Raw genomic sequence first — 13,215 nt, 5'->3', positions numbered from 1 at the left:
ACAGCAGAAGAAATCCATTGGTCCAACGGCCTCTGGATTCCGTCATGAAGTCATCTGAAAATTTGCCATCCAACGCGCTATGCAGAAGCCCTACACAATATCGCCTATTCCGGCCGCGCAGGACTTGAAAACTGCGCTAAAGTCGACGTTACAAGATCCGCCCGAGACTAGCGTTCCCCATTAGGCAATTTTTCTACCACGGCTCTGGATATCCAAGGCAGCTGTTCGGAAAGTGGTGATGTCAGGCGACGCGAATCGAGCCGGATCGATCGCAGAATGGTCAACGGAGCCTAAACGCGTTTGGGACCTTCGTGGATAAAAGGGAGGCCCCATCCCACCCAGTTCCTCCATCCACACACACTCCCGTCGTACCAAGTCCACTTGCAACTACACCGCTCTCTACCAGAGACCACTACCACAACAGCTCTCTACAACCCCACCACTACTACTACAACCCCACCACTACTACTACAACTCCTTCCAACATGTCCACTATCAACAAATCCACCACTACCGTCCGCACCTCCGCCCCTTCCCCTCGTGCTGCCTCGAAGACCTCGTCCATTTGGGCGCCACTCAAGGCGTGCTTCGGCGGATCTTCCAGGGCTGCTGTCCGCGAGGAACAGGAGGCTGTTGACGTCTACCTCAAGCACCAGATGCGTTCTATCCGCAACGGGGAGCACTTCGTCGCTGGTCGCCGTGGTCTCGCTCCCAACATGGCCACCGCGGCTGCCGAGGCCGCCATGGGCACCACCGAGAGGACCGAACCCGCCAAGGAGAAGAACGACCCTTCCCCAGTCGCGAGGACTCCCAAGGAGAAGCCTCTTCCCCTCGTTCCCGCTGTCCCGGCCAACGCATACGCCGAGACCTCTGCAGTCTCCACCGATAATTCCGCCGCCGACGCCGTCATCCTCCAAGTCAAGGGGGGAGTTCCTATGGCCCCGAAGAGGAAGTCGCTTGGGATGCAGCACCCCTCCACACGCTTCTTCAAGGAGCGTTCTGCGCCCAGGCCTCGTGTCGAGGATTCCTGCTGGATGATCACCAAGAGGTCTCCTTTCGCGAAGGACCCCCGTGACCCTTGTCCAGCCCCCAAGAGGGACGTTAACGTTGTCCCTGTCGAGTCCAAGAACATCCACCTCGACGACTACTCCTTCCGCACCACCGAGGACTTCGCTTCCGGCCTCCGCGCTCCGTCCCGTGCGACTGTCGACAGTGGTTACCGTTCGGGACGTTCTTCTACCACCAGCAACCGCAGCTCCGAGGAGACCCAGGATTCCAGGGCTACGCCATTCCAAGATGCTCATCCTGCTCCTGTCAACATGGAGCGCAAACAGCGGATTATCCTGGTCGTGAAGAAAAACAAAGAGACCCCCCAGGAGACCTCCAAGCCTTTGTCCGTCAAGGAGACCGTTCTCGCTTCCCCCGTCCTCCAGAACAATAACCGTCGCACCCCTCACCAGCGCAAGCGCTCCGTCAAGGACGTTGCCCGTGCCATGGAGTTGCGCGAGGAGGCGTTGGGCAACCAGCAGCACAACACCACCGCTCACGCCCGCACCGGATCTCAGTGGAAGATCCAACCGGGTCGTGAGCCCGCTGCCCATGCCGACAATGAAGCGGGCGAGAAGCTTCCCCAGGTCTTCTCCCGCAAAGTGAAGGAGATTGAGGGAAGGACCGTTGCTTAATGGAGAGGAGAGGAGAGAAGAGAGAGAGATGGAGAGCTTTTTTTTTTTGGGCCTTTGAGTCGGGATTGATTCCCACGAATTGTTGTTCGGTTTGGATTGGATTGGATTGGATTGGATTGGATTGGATTGGATTGGATTGGATTGGATTGGATTGAATCGGTATGCATGGGTACTATGGACAGGCGTTCTTGGTTGGTTTTGCTCTTCGTTCTCTAACGCAAAGTACTTTTGCAAAGACATGTCCCTCCTCTCCCTTTTCACCACTGACCGGATGCGTTCCCCCTATGATTTACAATGACAGCTAGATTTTAAGCATAGCATATAATTTCCATGTATGCAGGTATATTGGATATTGATAAAAGCAAACGTCAAATGCAGTTGTCCATGGTATAGAACTCCACCCACCAATGCCATAGCAACCCTCACAGAAACGCCCTCTCAAGCATCTCCCTCCTCCTCTCCTCGCCAAACGACTCCATCGTCTCATCAGAACCCGTAGGCGACACCACCTCCTCCCTAACCTTTCCATGCTGTTCATCGAGAATTGTAGACGAAACGGGAGTGATAGGGGTGACAAGGCCATGGCGAACACGAGACGTAAGTGGGGAGAGGGACTTTCGACGGTCAACACTGTGAAAAGAATCGTCAGCCTGAGTCGGTTTCGACGGGAATACACCATTCACCCTGTTTTGTTTACTTCATTCCTGAAAAGATCATCGAACGTCCTCTGCTGCGTCAATCGAACGAGCTCGAGGGGTTTCAGCTGCATGGCCTTCTCCCGGAAGTGACTCGGAAGACGGGGTGGCTGCGAACTCGGATCATCAGAGGAGCGAGGCGCTTCCACTTCGTTTCCTGTATTTTGTTAGCTCGGCCTATCTGTCAGATGCTTTCCAACCTGCCTGTTTCAACTTCTGGACTTGCCACTGGCTCCTCTACCATCCCACATTGCATGACTTGGCCTGGGGTGCGGAACCAACTCACGACCCTATCAACACCCTTCTGCCTCTTCCCGCCTTCGGTCATCTCAGTAGCTTCAAGCGCAGAATACTCCGGGAACACAACACTCAAGCCGGAACTTTTCTCACTGGGCTCATCCGTGGTAGGAGGATTGTGCGGACTCGGCAATGGCATGTCGTTTTTCTCGAAGGGTACAGCGCAATCAGAAGGCTGGGGACAGATTGAAGACGTGTCCTCCGCAGTATGAAAGGAAGAATCGCAGTCGACCGCAATCTCCGGCTCGGCGTCAACGTTGTAAGGTTTGACTGGGGAAGGTGCGGAGTAGCTATCGCCAGCCATCGACGCGTCAGACCCGAACGTGATAGTGTAAGCTTCCTGATCTTCCTGCATACAATCGAGAAAAGTCAACTCGCGGCGTTCGGCAGCATCAACAGCCTCTTGGATCCTTGCATAATCGTCGGACTGCCCCCTCTCCACAATAACCTTCATGGAGTCCTCTGAGGCCTCCGAGACATCGTCGCCATAGAGTATATCCGTCGGCGTGGTTGGTGCTGCATTAACAAGCCCCTTAGCCTGGACGACGACACAAGTAACCTCCCGACGCGCGGCTACACAAGTGCTTGAAGTGATGAGGATGTCACCAGGTCTCAGATTGGAGTCCAGTTCAAGCTCGGTCACGTCACTCCGTTCATCCTCCTCTTCGTCATCCGCGTCGAATTCAGCGGTGAAGACAGGGTGAAGATCGGGCATACTCGCGTGACGATCGAAAGGAGGTCGACGAGAGCGGGAACGAGGAGCAAAGCGGTGACGAGGAACGTCAAGACTATCCGGAAGAGCGAAGGAATCGGACGCGGGGAGTGGTGGTGAGGATGACAGTGGGGAAGGACGGCTCTGTAGGAACTTCATCAGTAACACATCTGTGATGCCTTCGACAAAAGCCCGTACCGTGTTAACAACCTCTATCTGGCGTGTATGCTGCTTTGACGAAGACGAGTTCGGACGAGAAGCCTCAAGACGCTCCGCAAAGGTACAAGATGACTGTGTACTCAAAGTCCCCTCGAATGAATGCCCCTCAAAACGCGGCTCCCCCTCCTCCGGCGCCCCCGCCAGCTTCTTCCTCGTATAGTAATCCACCCACTCCCTCTTCATCCCCTCCAACAAGAACCTACCATACTCCATCTCCAACACGACACAACTCAACACCTTATCAGAAGCACGATTACAAAGGACAACACAGACGTAGGCATGCAGAAGAGAAGAAGCTTGAAAGAAAGGTCGATGCAAAGGCTGATTGTAACGAAGAAAAGCATGAGCGTGAGGCGAAGGAAGAAGGACGGGACGCCAAGGGCAATATAGAGAGAGAGTCGGAGGGGAAAGAAGGCGATGCGCAAAAGACAAGAAAGGACGCTCATTGTGCATAGCGGTACAGCGAATGAATGCTGATAATCGTCGTCGTTGTTGTTGGTTGTTTCCGTGTCTGCCGGTCAGCTCTTTGGAGGGAGTTCAGTCTGGCTAGACCGTACGCACCCCAGATGGGACCATCTGCGGGGTTCTGCGGGTATCACAAGCCGACGAGGCATGAGAATTGGGCCGCCCAACGCAGTGTAGCCGTAATGCAAATAAGATCGGTTGGCGATAGATCAAAAGGTGTTTGTACAGTCATCAGTTGCCAGCAGCTGTTTGATGACAGATTCAAAGTCATGACGTCTTTCTGTTCGCCGCTTTCGGATATCATTATGATGACCGTTAGATTCATGATGCCTGTCACTCATAACACAAGCAACATGGCAACATTTCCGACGGCTTCATAACGTGCATGACTGTCCTCAACCACCATTCGCCGCCATCACCTTACCTCCACACGCGGGTGCACCCATCGTGACTCGTCCGTGCGAAAGTCTTCCCCGTACCGAAGTGTAACCAGCGTGACAGTCCCTTCCCCACCTCATTCCAGCATCTCTGTATCCGATATACTCGGTGCTGAGCTCACGAGACCATCGCAACGGGCTACACCGATGGGATGTACTTGCGCCGTGCAAGGCCGTCGTTACAGATCGGAATCAGCTTGTCCCCAACATTCATGCGAAATCCCCGTGGGGTCGGCTACGTCGGGTTCTTCAAATTCGAACAAAGAGCTCAACAAAGCTTCGTAAGTAGACCCTTAAATTCGACGGAGGAATATGAGTTCAAACAGTCATTCAGGCTGTCAGCCGTCCCCAACGAACTCTATTTAGTCGGAAAGCGCCGTGATTGGTTCAACGCACAGACCTTCGAAACTCGTGTATGTTGGACACGCACACAAAACGGCCGTACACGTTGTACATATAACCGTAAATCAGGAGGCGGCCCACAACTTGACAACATCAAGTGACACGTCGCAACTTGAACCCTGACACCGATAAATGACGAACCAATATTGATTGATGCTCATCCCCTCCACACCCCACACCCTGCTCCCCATGGGGGTCACAAGATCCATCCTGCAATCGGGGCCTTGGCGAGCCGCTTTCCCCGTCGCACGTACACGCAAACGCATCATACCCCTCTCCACCGACATCCACGTCGTGACCGTACCATATGATGATGGCAGATCGATAAATCCCTCAACCCCGGTATTGACATCAGTATAGATATTCTCTAACACCACCACTTTTATGCCGTCCGACACGTCCTTATCGCGAGGAGACCGCATGATTGGTGCAGCGGACGGTAGGCTGCCGATTCGTGATCGCGAGGTTGGATATGCGCGTACGCTTTCGGCCGGGTACGTGCAGAGAAAGCGGACCACGACGGTATGGCAGCCGAACCGAGCGACACCAGGCGGTTTCAAGGTTATCGTAAGGTGTGCAGGTGAGGCTCAGCGTCGCCAATTTCGAGTGAGGAAGGCCGATGCCAAGGGTTGTGCTCAAAGGAGGGGAAGCTTAAGTTCATGTTCCATAAAACATATCAAAACAAGAAAAGGGAGAAGGGACACGCCCGATGAATGGCATGGGAAGGCATAACTTGTTAATCGCGGGCCGTAGTAGATGTCGCGTGCGGTTGACAGGTTACACCTCGGTGCTTTTCCTCGCTCCGACCTGCCAATGTCCCAACAAAGGCACCAACCAGCGGCCGCACAAATGTTCCCACACCAGATTTTTCCGAGACCTTATTCAACTTAGAACTCGCCACCGGGCGTCCCACGGACGCGTCGAGCTGGCTTCATTGTGCTTTGTGCTCTCACGTCCCTCGCATCGGCCTGCTGAGACGCGCCAGGTCTCCGGGTAAACCGGTCGTGCCGTGATGTGGCGAATGAGCCGTGGCGCATGCATACGCGCAGCCAAACCTTAACCCAGACAGAGGTTGGCGCGGAGCATTGCTGACGTAAAGGCCACCACGAACTTTTTTCCTGGGACGGGACGGAGGTTGACCTAGATTGGGACTGGTTAGCTAAGCTGAGTGGGGTGAGAAAGGCAATGATAGACGGGAGGGCTGTTGACGGGTGTCAAATCGTCGATGAGGTCGAGGAAGAATATGGATGGAGGATGCACGGTGGAGACAGCGGGTGAAGCGCGTGGGCTCACAGTTGACTTACATAAGCGTTCCAGACAGCTGTGGGCAATAACAATTGTTTGACAGAGACGTACATTTCTCGATAATCACTCTACACTAGACAGCCCTCGAACTCGTAGAACTTCCTCGAAGCAGGACACCGAGCTCAAAGACGACGATCACTTCATGACAGCCTGAGCTCCGCGGTAAGTAGCTCCGTTAGTCGGACTGGAGCAACCCCATACCCCAGGCCATTAGTCAGTTCAATGGTGTTGATGTCCTCACGGAATTTGATCACTGCACACTAGTGTGGCGCACCAGCTTGCACTACTCGCCCACTAACAATGCTTCGTTCCCAATTGCTGCAACATGAGGTGTACACGCAGCCAGATCCTCGATCTGCGATCACCGTCGCGTTGGAGGTCTTGACGTTTCAAGTGTAGGATTCCAGGAGGTGGTGCCTTTCATACTGGAAAAGTTGGAGTGCCGAGGGCCCTGCGCGCGTGAGGGAGAACAGCAATTGAAGTCCCCAACAAAAGCGCCGCAAAAATTGTAGAGAAAAGACGGGAAACTCCACCCCCGCAGACTTGCGTTTACGGCTCACCTCAGAAGCCTGGCGCAGTCTTCAGGCTGAATTGGAAGCAGCAGTATTAAGATGCGGCGCCTGGTGTTATCGTGGACTTAGCGGCAAGCCCCCTTAGCTGTGGTGTGGGCGCACGCCTGTCGATTGCCCGGTCCGCGCATTGTTGGCTGGGGTGACCTGCTTGTGCGTAGCTGTGCCCATAATTATACTGCCCGCTGTAGCTACACCCTCCCGCAACCCAACCCTCACAGGATCCAACCGTAGGGCTTTCGAGCCTTTGCATTAGAGTTCGGAGTCGATCTCAAACCGATTGGTGCGACAACCAACGAGGTCCCTGCGAGTCCTTCATTTGCACTCGTCTGAATCCGAACCCTGCAACCCATCTCATACGAGGTCCCGCTATCCCCAACCGCTTCCATAAGCACGGTCCGTCTCGTGTCGTCGTCAAAAGCCACGCACCTGCATACCCTCGACTTTCGTTCTGGTCTTTACCACCACCACCATCGCCCTTCCATATCTCTTGGACACTCGCCTGTCCTTGAACGCGTGAAGAGTACGGTATCGGCTTTTTGGTCGAGGTACGAACAACACTCGGAGCTTGCATACAGCCTCGATAACAGATTGCTAACCATCTCTCTTGTCTACAGGAGTTCATCCGGTTCGGTCACTGCGTTTGTTTTGGTTGCATTCGATACCTATCCTAAGCAGTCGTCTCAACGCCGCTTCGGCTGCCATATATACTTTACAGCAAGCATTTAATCCAGCATATACCCAGCTACAATGCCTTATACACCTCCAAAGATGTCACCTACCACTTCTCAGCCCGCGGCGGCTCCGTCATCTACCTCGCCGTCTATCTCCGCGGAGCAGCGAACTCGAGCCAACGCCTACCTCGCCCAAAAGCGACCAAGCCCGGCTTTGAGAACGTCTTCTTTGCCAAATATTCCAAAGACCAAATACGCGCCCAGCCTGAGGTATGCCGCGTCGCGATTACACATCTCGACTACACCTACCGTTATCACGTCGTCATCACCCAGCGCCGAGCCAGAATCACCAACGTACGATGAAGACAACCGGCCTGAGGTAATGCCTCGTCAAGAGATTGAGGTGAAGCAGATAATGGAACTTCACCATGCTGCCAGCGGGATTACACAGTTCAAGACCGGGTCGCCAAGCGCGTCGCCGCCTCGGAAGCCGTCGATCACGGATGATAACACGCCGGGGATCTCGCCTAAGAAGGTTACCACGGCACACCGTGCCGTGAACAGAAATGGACTCGGACATAATAAGTCATCTTCTGCGCCTGAATTCCGGTTGGAGATGCCAGCATCGAACGATGTTGCTGTCATGAGCGATTTTGAGGACGACCGCAGCGACTCTTACCCAGCACCCAAGATGCTCAGGAAGAAGAGTGGAGAGCTTGTTCGACCATCACTGAAGATTGGTGGTACGCCCCGTCGTCGTCCGCAGAGTATGCCATCGACGCCGAATTACTCGAAGTCGGTTCACTTCGATTCTAAGCTTGAGCACGTCCGGCACTTCCTCAAGGCAGAAAAGCCCGCTGCTGTCTCTGCTTCTACGTCGCCGACGGCGGAGGAGCCGCCAAATCTGCAGGCTTTGGATCGTGCTTCTGCCGACCTCGGTCAGGCTCAGGACGGACCTATTCAGTACTCCATCTCCACTCCTCAATTTCCTCCAAATACAGCCGATCGCAAGGCTTTGCCGGTCCATGTTGAGTCCGTTGACCTTAGCCCTGACCGTAAGACTCTTGTCGGTAAAGTTGCTGTTCAGAATCTCGCCTTCCACAAGTGGGTCGCTGTCCGCTTCACCGTCGACAACTGGCAGACTACCTCCGAGGTCGCTGCCGAGTACCTTGGTGATGCTGCCGCACGAGCCGAAGACGGTCAGGACCGCTTCAAGTTCGTTATTCGCTTGCATGATTTGGCGAATCTGGAGAACAAGACTATGTTGTTTTGCGTGAGGTACAATGTTGAAGGACATGAGTTCTGGGACAACAACTCTGGTCGTAACTTCTCTGTTGAGTTCAGACGCCGACCACAGTTTTCCTTGCCAAGAAGGGCAAGCTACCCGCACTCCAGGCCAACCTTCTCGCAGCCAAAGTTTGCTCACTCTCAGAACGCTGCCGATAGCGATGATGAGGGACACTACGGTCACCATCACAAGGGTGAGGACGACGACGATACGCCTCATTTTGTGTTGAAGGCTGGCGGCCCTGGAAAGATCCTCGACTCTGTCCTCAAGGTTGACACTACCCAGAAGCAGCAGTTCGAGAAGGACCGTGCTGAGACTGCGAGCCCTGGTGTCGCTGCCGTCAGAAGGGACCGCGATGGCGTCTTCTCTTCTCGCTACGATTTCAGTGCGAGTTTGACGCAGGCGATCAAGGCTGCTTCTTCTGCTCTTGGGTCAAGTGCTGGGTTCCGTCCGAGGGGCCCGATCGCTTCTCCGGAGCAATCCGCGATCAACCCTTACTTCTTGCCTCCTGTCCCGGCATTGATGTCGCCGACTGAGGACAGGAGTGACGAAGATGAGAGGACGATCACTGCGGTTGCTGCTATGCCCGCCTCACTTGTTGAGCAGGCTGAGGCACAGACTGCCACTGACTTCTTGCGTCCTTCGACCGCGAATGCTAGATTGGGTGGTGACACCAGCCCGGTGTTCAGATCAAACAGCCCCGTCCTCGCGAGCCCTAACGCGGACGCTGGAAAGCCTGCGATCAACTCCACTTCTTACTTCGACTTCATCAACAAGTACTGCTGGCACTCGAACGGAAAGGTCACCTCCCCCAATGCCGTCCCCTCCGCCGCCCAGATCGGCCAGAGGCTCATGTCACCAGAGCTCTCCCCACAATCACCCCAATCACCCCCAGAATCGCGATCGAGGTCCCCGAATCCGCCGAAGCAGTCCCCCCCGTTGAGGGTGTTCGCAAGTGATGATATGTATACTACCGCTCCTCCTCGAGGTGGGTCTCCGATCACGTTTGGTGCATTTGGTGGGCCATCCCCGTTGACGAGTGCGCAGTCTTCGAGGTCGAGCAGCGGAACGGCGACACCGACGATGTTTGGGCAGACGAATGGTCAGGCATCGCAATTGGAGAGTTTCCTCGCCTCGCAGAAGCCGTTCGAGAGCGCACCGGCGACGGCGATCAGGGGATAGAGGATGAAGTTGAGGAGAGTGAAGATGGACTAGAAGTGGTCATTGACCACGATAACAAAAAAGAAAATTGCTAAGAGAGAGCGTTGAGTGAGTGTACGGGGGTTTATCGGGCGCACTAACATGGGTTTTATTCATTGCACGGGTGTTTCGTTTTCATTATTACTTTTGTCACCGGCTGTTTGCAGTTTGCATGCTTGAAAAACTTCGGAGGAGGAAGCCGAACGTGCCTTCTTTTCCTTTTTTTTATTTCTTACACCTTTTTTTCTCTCTGAACCTTTTTTTGAGCACGCTCGGCTGTACGCTTGGATAGATACACGCGGGACGTTATGTTGTTAGCAGACAAATGGCAAAGGGTTTCTTCATTGCTAATGGATACGATTGAAAGTTGCATTTCGTACGAGACTGTTTCAAGAATAATAACATTCCATTCCGTGTAACGCCGTAAAGCAAGTAGAGCATGAGGGTCGTGTGACCCATATTTACAGTATTAAGTATACTCCCAGAAAACCCAAAACCCAATAAAGAAAACACCCCTATCCCAAACAAAGCATATCCTTCTCCACCACTCGTGTCCATATCCCTAGTGTACCAAAAGGCAGATCGATCTCACGCCTTACGTAAAGCGCCCGATCATACTCCCGAAATGTTAGCACTCACATAATCCCATACGAAAGAAGAAAAGTCATTTGCATACCCACTAGCTCCCAAACTCGCTCCGACGCCTAATCCGAACAATGCCGCTCCTTTCACGACTTCTACGATCAATTTCTTCGTCGAGCGCTCGAGGTGTTCGAGCTCATCTTCTTCGTCGGCGGAGGAAGAGTGAGAGCGTTTACGTTTGAATGTCTCAGCCTGGACCCGTGCCCTCTCCTCCGCCTCCCACCTCCCCGAAATCGTCGTCAAATCCCTCTCCAAGCGTTCTAAACGTGCGGTGGAGGCGGTGAAGCGCGTACGGAGGTGCGTGAGGTGTTCGCGGCGAGATTTGAGTGCTGCGGTTAGGCTTGCTGCTTCTTTGCGGAGGTGGTCGACTTCGGACAATTTCTTTTTGGGAGGGGGAGCAGCGGCCGGGGGGGAGAAGGTGGTGAGGGTGGGTGGGTTGATGGGTTGACGCACGGGCTTTACCTCGTGAACTGCAGAAGCAGCTGTGGCCGTAGCGTTAGCCGTGGCGGTGGGGGGAGTAGGAAGCGCAGCGGGAGCGTGGTTCATAATCGCACCCAACCTAAGCGGAGAATCAACCCTCTGGCTCCTCTTCTCAACGAGGTCATCGAAGAATTCGTCCTCGTCGGCGTACGCGTGGGAAGAGGAACGCCTGCGACTGTGGCTGGAGATAGGTTTAACGTTAGAGAAGAAGTCATCATCTTCAAAGTAATGGCTATCTTGCCTTGCGTCTTTGGGGTAGTCTGTGTGGGGGCTGTACTGATTCCACTCGTCCTCCTCATTAGCCTGCACCATGCGAGGAGGAACCTGAGCATGAGTCTGGGTTTGGGCGGTTTCGACGAGTTTCTTCACGCCCTCGCCAACGACTGGGTTACCCATCTCAAGCCCCTTCTCAGCCTTCACAACAGCCTCAGACTTAGGGTGCTCGACAGTGACGTATTCCGATTTCGTCTCCTTCCTCTCGAGCGCATCCTCGAGTTTGTTGAACACCTCGACGTGTTTGGCGGTCAAGGTTGCGATTTCTTTTTCGACGGCTGCGATTTGGGAGAGGTGGCGGGAGGTCTTTTTGGAGCGGATGTCGGAGAGGGAATGGGAGATGGATCTGTGGGAGAGAGAGGTTAGTTGATGGGGGAGAGGGGGGGATGGGGTGGGGGCCCGCGATGACATACTCGCTGAGGTCCATGATGGTGGATCAGAGAGGTGTAGGAGTTGTAGACGGTGTAGTGAACTGTTGGAAAATCCTTGGAGGTGAGGTGGATCAACGGGAGAATCTTGGGGTTTATAAGTGCAGAGCGGGTCATGTGCTGGGAGCGGGCCTAGCACTATCGGCTAGCGATACAGCTGGTTGCAAAATGCTTGTCGCAACCTGCAGGTAGCTGCACATGCTCCGTAAAGGCTCATCGTAAAACCAACAGAACAACTCCATTGAAGGCCTAGGAAGGTCGCAAACGGTTCGAAATGCTCGGTGAGATATGCGACAATAGCACACGGTCCATAGTTATCGAGAACTACATCGAGGGCTATGATGTTCACCAACTCAGTGAGATCATCAACCGATCGGTACGAACCATTTACAGGATTGTCAAGAGATTCGAGGAGGAAGGCACCCATGAGCGCCTCCCTACCACGCACTGTGGTAGGACGCCTCAGATTGACTCCCGCATAGGCATGGTAAGTGACCTGCCCCATCGAGGACCTTGGCTGAAACGCTGGGCATGGCATGACAGCATATCAAGGCCCTGTATGATCTGAACCCTACCCTATACCAGGATGATTGCGCAGAGTTTATGAACCAGGAATTTGCCACTTCACTATCGAAGTACCATGTCTGTCGATACCTCAAAAAGATTGGATATACTCGAAAGACCCCTACGCTAAGGGCAGCAGAACGGAACGGCATTTTACGTGCGCAACACGCCATATCAATGGCTGAATACAGTCAAGAACAACTGGTCTTTCTCGATGAGTCTGCTGTCGATGAGAGGACTGCTACCCGGAAATTTGGATATGCGCCAGTCGGTACTAGGGTGATGGAGGAGAGACCGTTTGCTTGAACCAAACGTTGGAGCATATTGCCTGCACTTACCTCGACAGGGCTGCATGCTTTATCGGTCTTTCAGGGATCCTTCAATGCTGATCGATTTGTCGAATTCGTCGAACATGAACTGCTACCAATTCTCAACCCCTACCCTGGTCCGAACAGCGTGGTTGTCCTTGAAAACTGCCGTATCCATCATGACGAAAGGGTATATGAACTCATTGTTCAGCGCGCTGGATGTCGAATCCATTTTTTGCCGCCTTACTCACCAGACCTCAATCCAATCGAGCTCTGCTTCAGTATGATGAAGGCTTGGATGAAGCGCAACAATAAGCATGAGTTAGTTCGATCAGACCCTGAGGGTTACATACGCTGCGCAATCGACTCAATCAATGAGCACCCTGACAAGATCCGCAACTTGTATATGAACTGCGGTTATGCATTGTCAGATGCAGAGTTACGTCGGTATGTCGATTATAACAACCAGGTCACTATTGATGCTAGGGCATCTATGTAGTCACTTTTTTCTAGCTTGTATGAGTAGGTTTTTCGACCGAAGCAATACATTCGTTTATTTTCAGTAACCTGCCATT

The 13,215-nt window shown here is 53.6% G+C and overlaps 5 protein-coding genes across 5 annotated transcripts; 2 read left to right on the top strand and 3 right to left on the bottom strand.

The window, feature by feature from the left end:
* Window positions 1-237: 237 nt before the first annotated feature.
* On the bottom strand, window positions 238-1,936 carry SAICODRAFT_224440 (uncharacterized protein). Its single transcript, XM_019166577.1, has one exon. The coding sequence runs from the start codon at window positions 1,920-1,922 to the stop codon at window positions 429-431; it is 1,494 nt and encodes a 497-aa protein (XP_019024870.1). The 5' UTR covers window positions 1,923-1,936; the 3' UTR covers window positions 238-428.
* A 168-nt stretch (window positions 1,937-2,104) lies between these two features.
* On the bottom strand, window positions 2,105-3,818 carry SAICODRAFT_34778 (uncharacterized protein; the record flags this gene model as incomplete). Its single annotated transcript, XM_019168382.1, has 4 exons — window positions 2,105-2,312; window positions 2,366-2,534; window positions 2,582-3,530; window positions 3,585-3,818. 4 exons carry the CDS (start codon window positions 3,816-3,818, stop codon window positions 2,105-2,107), a joined length of 1,560 nt encoding a protein of 519 aa, XP_019024869.1.
* A 3,367-nt stretch (window positions 3,819-7,185) lies between these two features.
* On the top strand, window positions 7,186-10,223 carry SAICODRAFT_70880 (uncharacterized protein). Its single transcript, XM_019170622.1, has 2 exons — window positions 7,186-7,331; window positions 7,401-10,223. The coding sequence occupies exon 2, from the start codon at window positions 7,534-7,536 to the stop codon at window positions 9,925-9,927; it is 2,394 nt and encodes a 797-aa protein (XP_019024868.1). The 5' UTR covers window positions 7,186-7,331; window positions 7,401-7,533; the 3' UTR covers window positions 9,928-10,223.
* Window positions 10,224-10,557: 334 nt separating this feature from the next.
* On the bottom strand, window positions 10,558-11,767 carry SAICODRAFT_6999 (uncharacterized protein; the record flags this gene model as incomplete). The annotated part of the gene is made up of 2 exons (XM_019170525.1): window positions 10,558-11,686; window positions 11,754-11,767. The coding sequence occupies 2 exons, from the start codon at window positions 11,765-11,767 to the stop codon at window positions 10,558-10,560; spliced, it is 1,143 nt and encodes a 380-aa protein (XP_019024867.1).
* A 218-nt stretch (window positions 11,768-11,985) lies between these two features.
* SAICODRAFT_224364 (uncharacterized protein) lies at window positions 11,986-12,769 on the top strand. Its single transcript, XM_019166575.1, has 3 exons — window positions 11,986-12,255; window positions 12,312-12,410; window positions 12,469-12,769. Exons 1-3 carry the CDS (start codon window positions 12,043-12,045, stop codon window positions 12,613-12,615), a joined length of 459 nt encoding a protein of 152 aa, XP_019024866.1. The 5' UTR covers window positions 11,986-12,042; the 3' UTR covers window positions 12,616-12,769.
* The last annotated feature ends 446 nt before the right edge of the window (window positions 12,770-13,215 follow it).

Source organism: Saitoella complicata, assembly GCF_001661265.1.
Source record: "Saitoella complicata NRRL Y-17804 unplaced genomic scaffold SAICOscaffold_9, whole genome shotgun sequence".
Lineage (NCBI taxonomy): Eukaryota > Fungi > Ascomycota > Saitoellomycetes > Saitoellales > Saitoellaceae > Saitoella > Saitoella complicata.
Note: the sequence above shows the minus strand (reverse complement) of the source record. Positions and strands in the feature narration are given on the sequence as shown.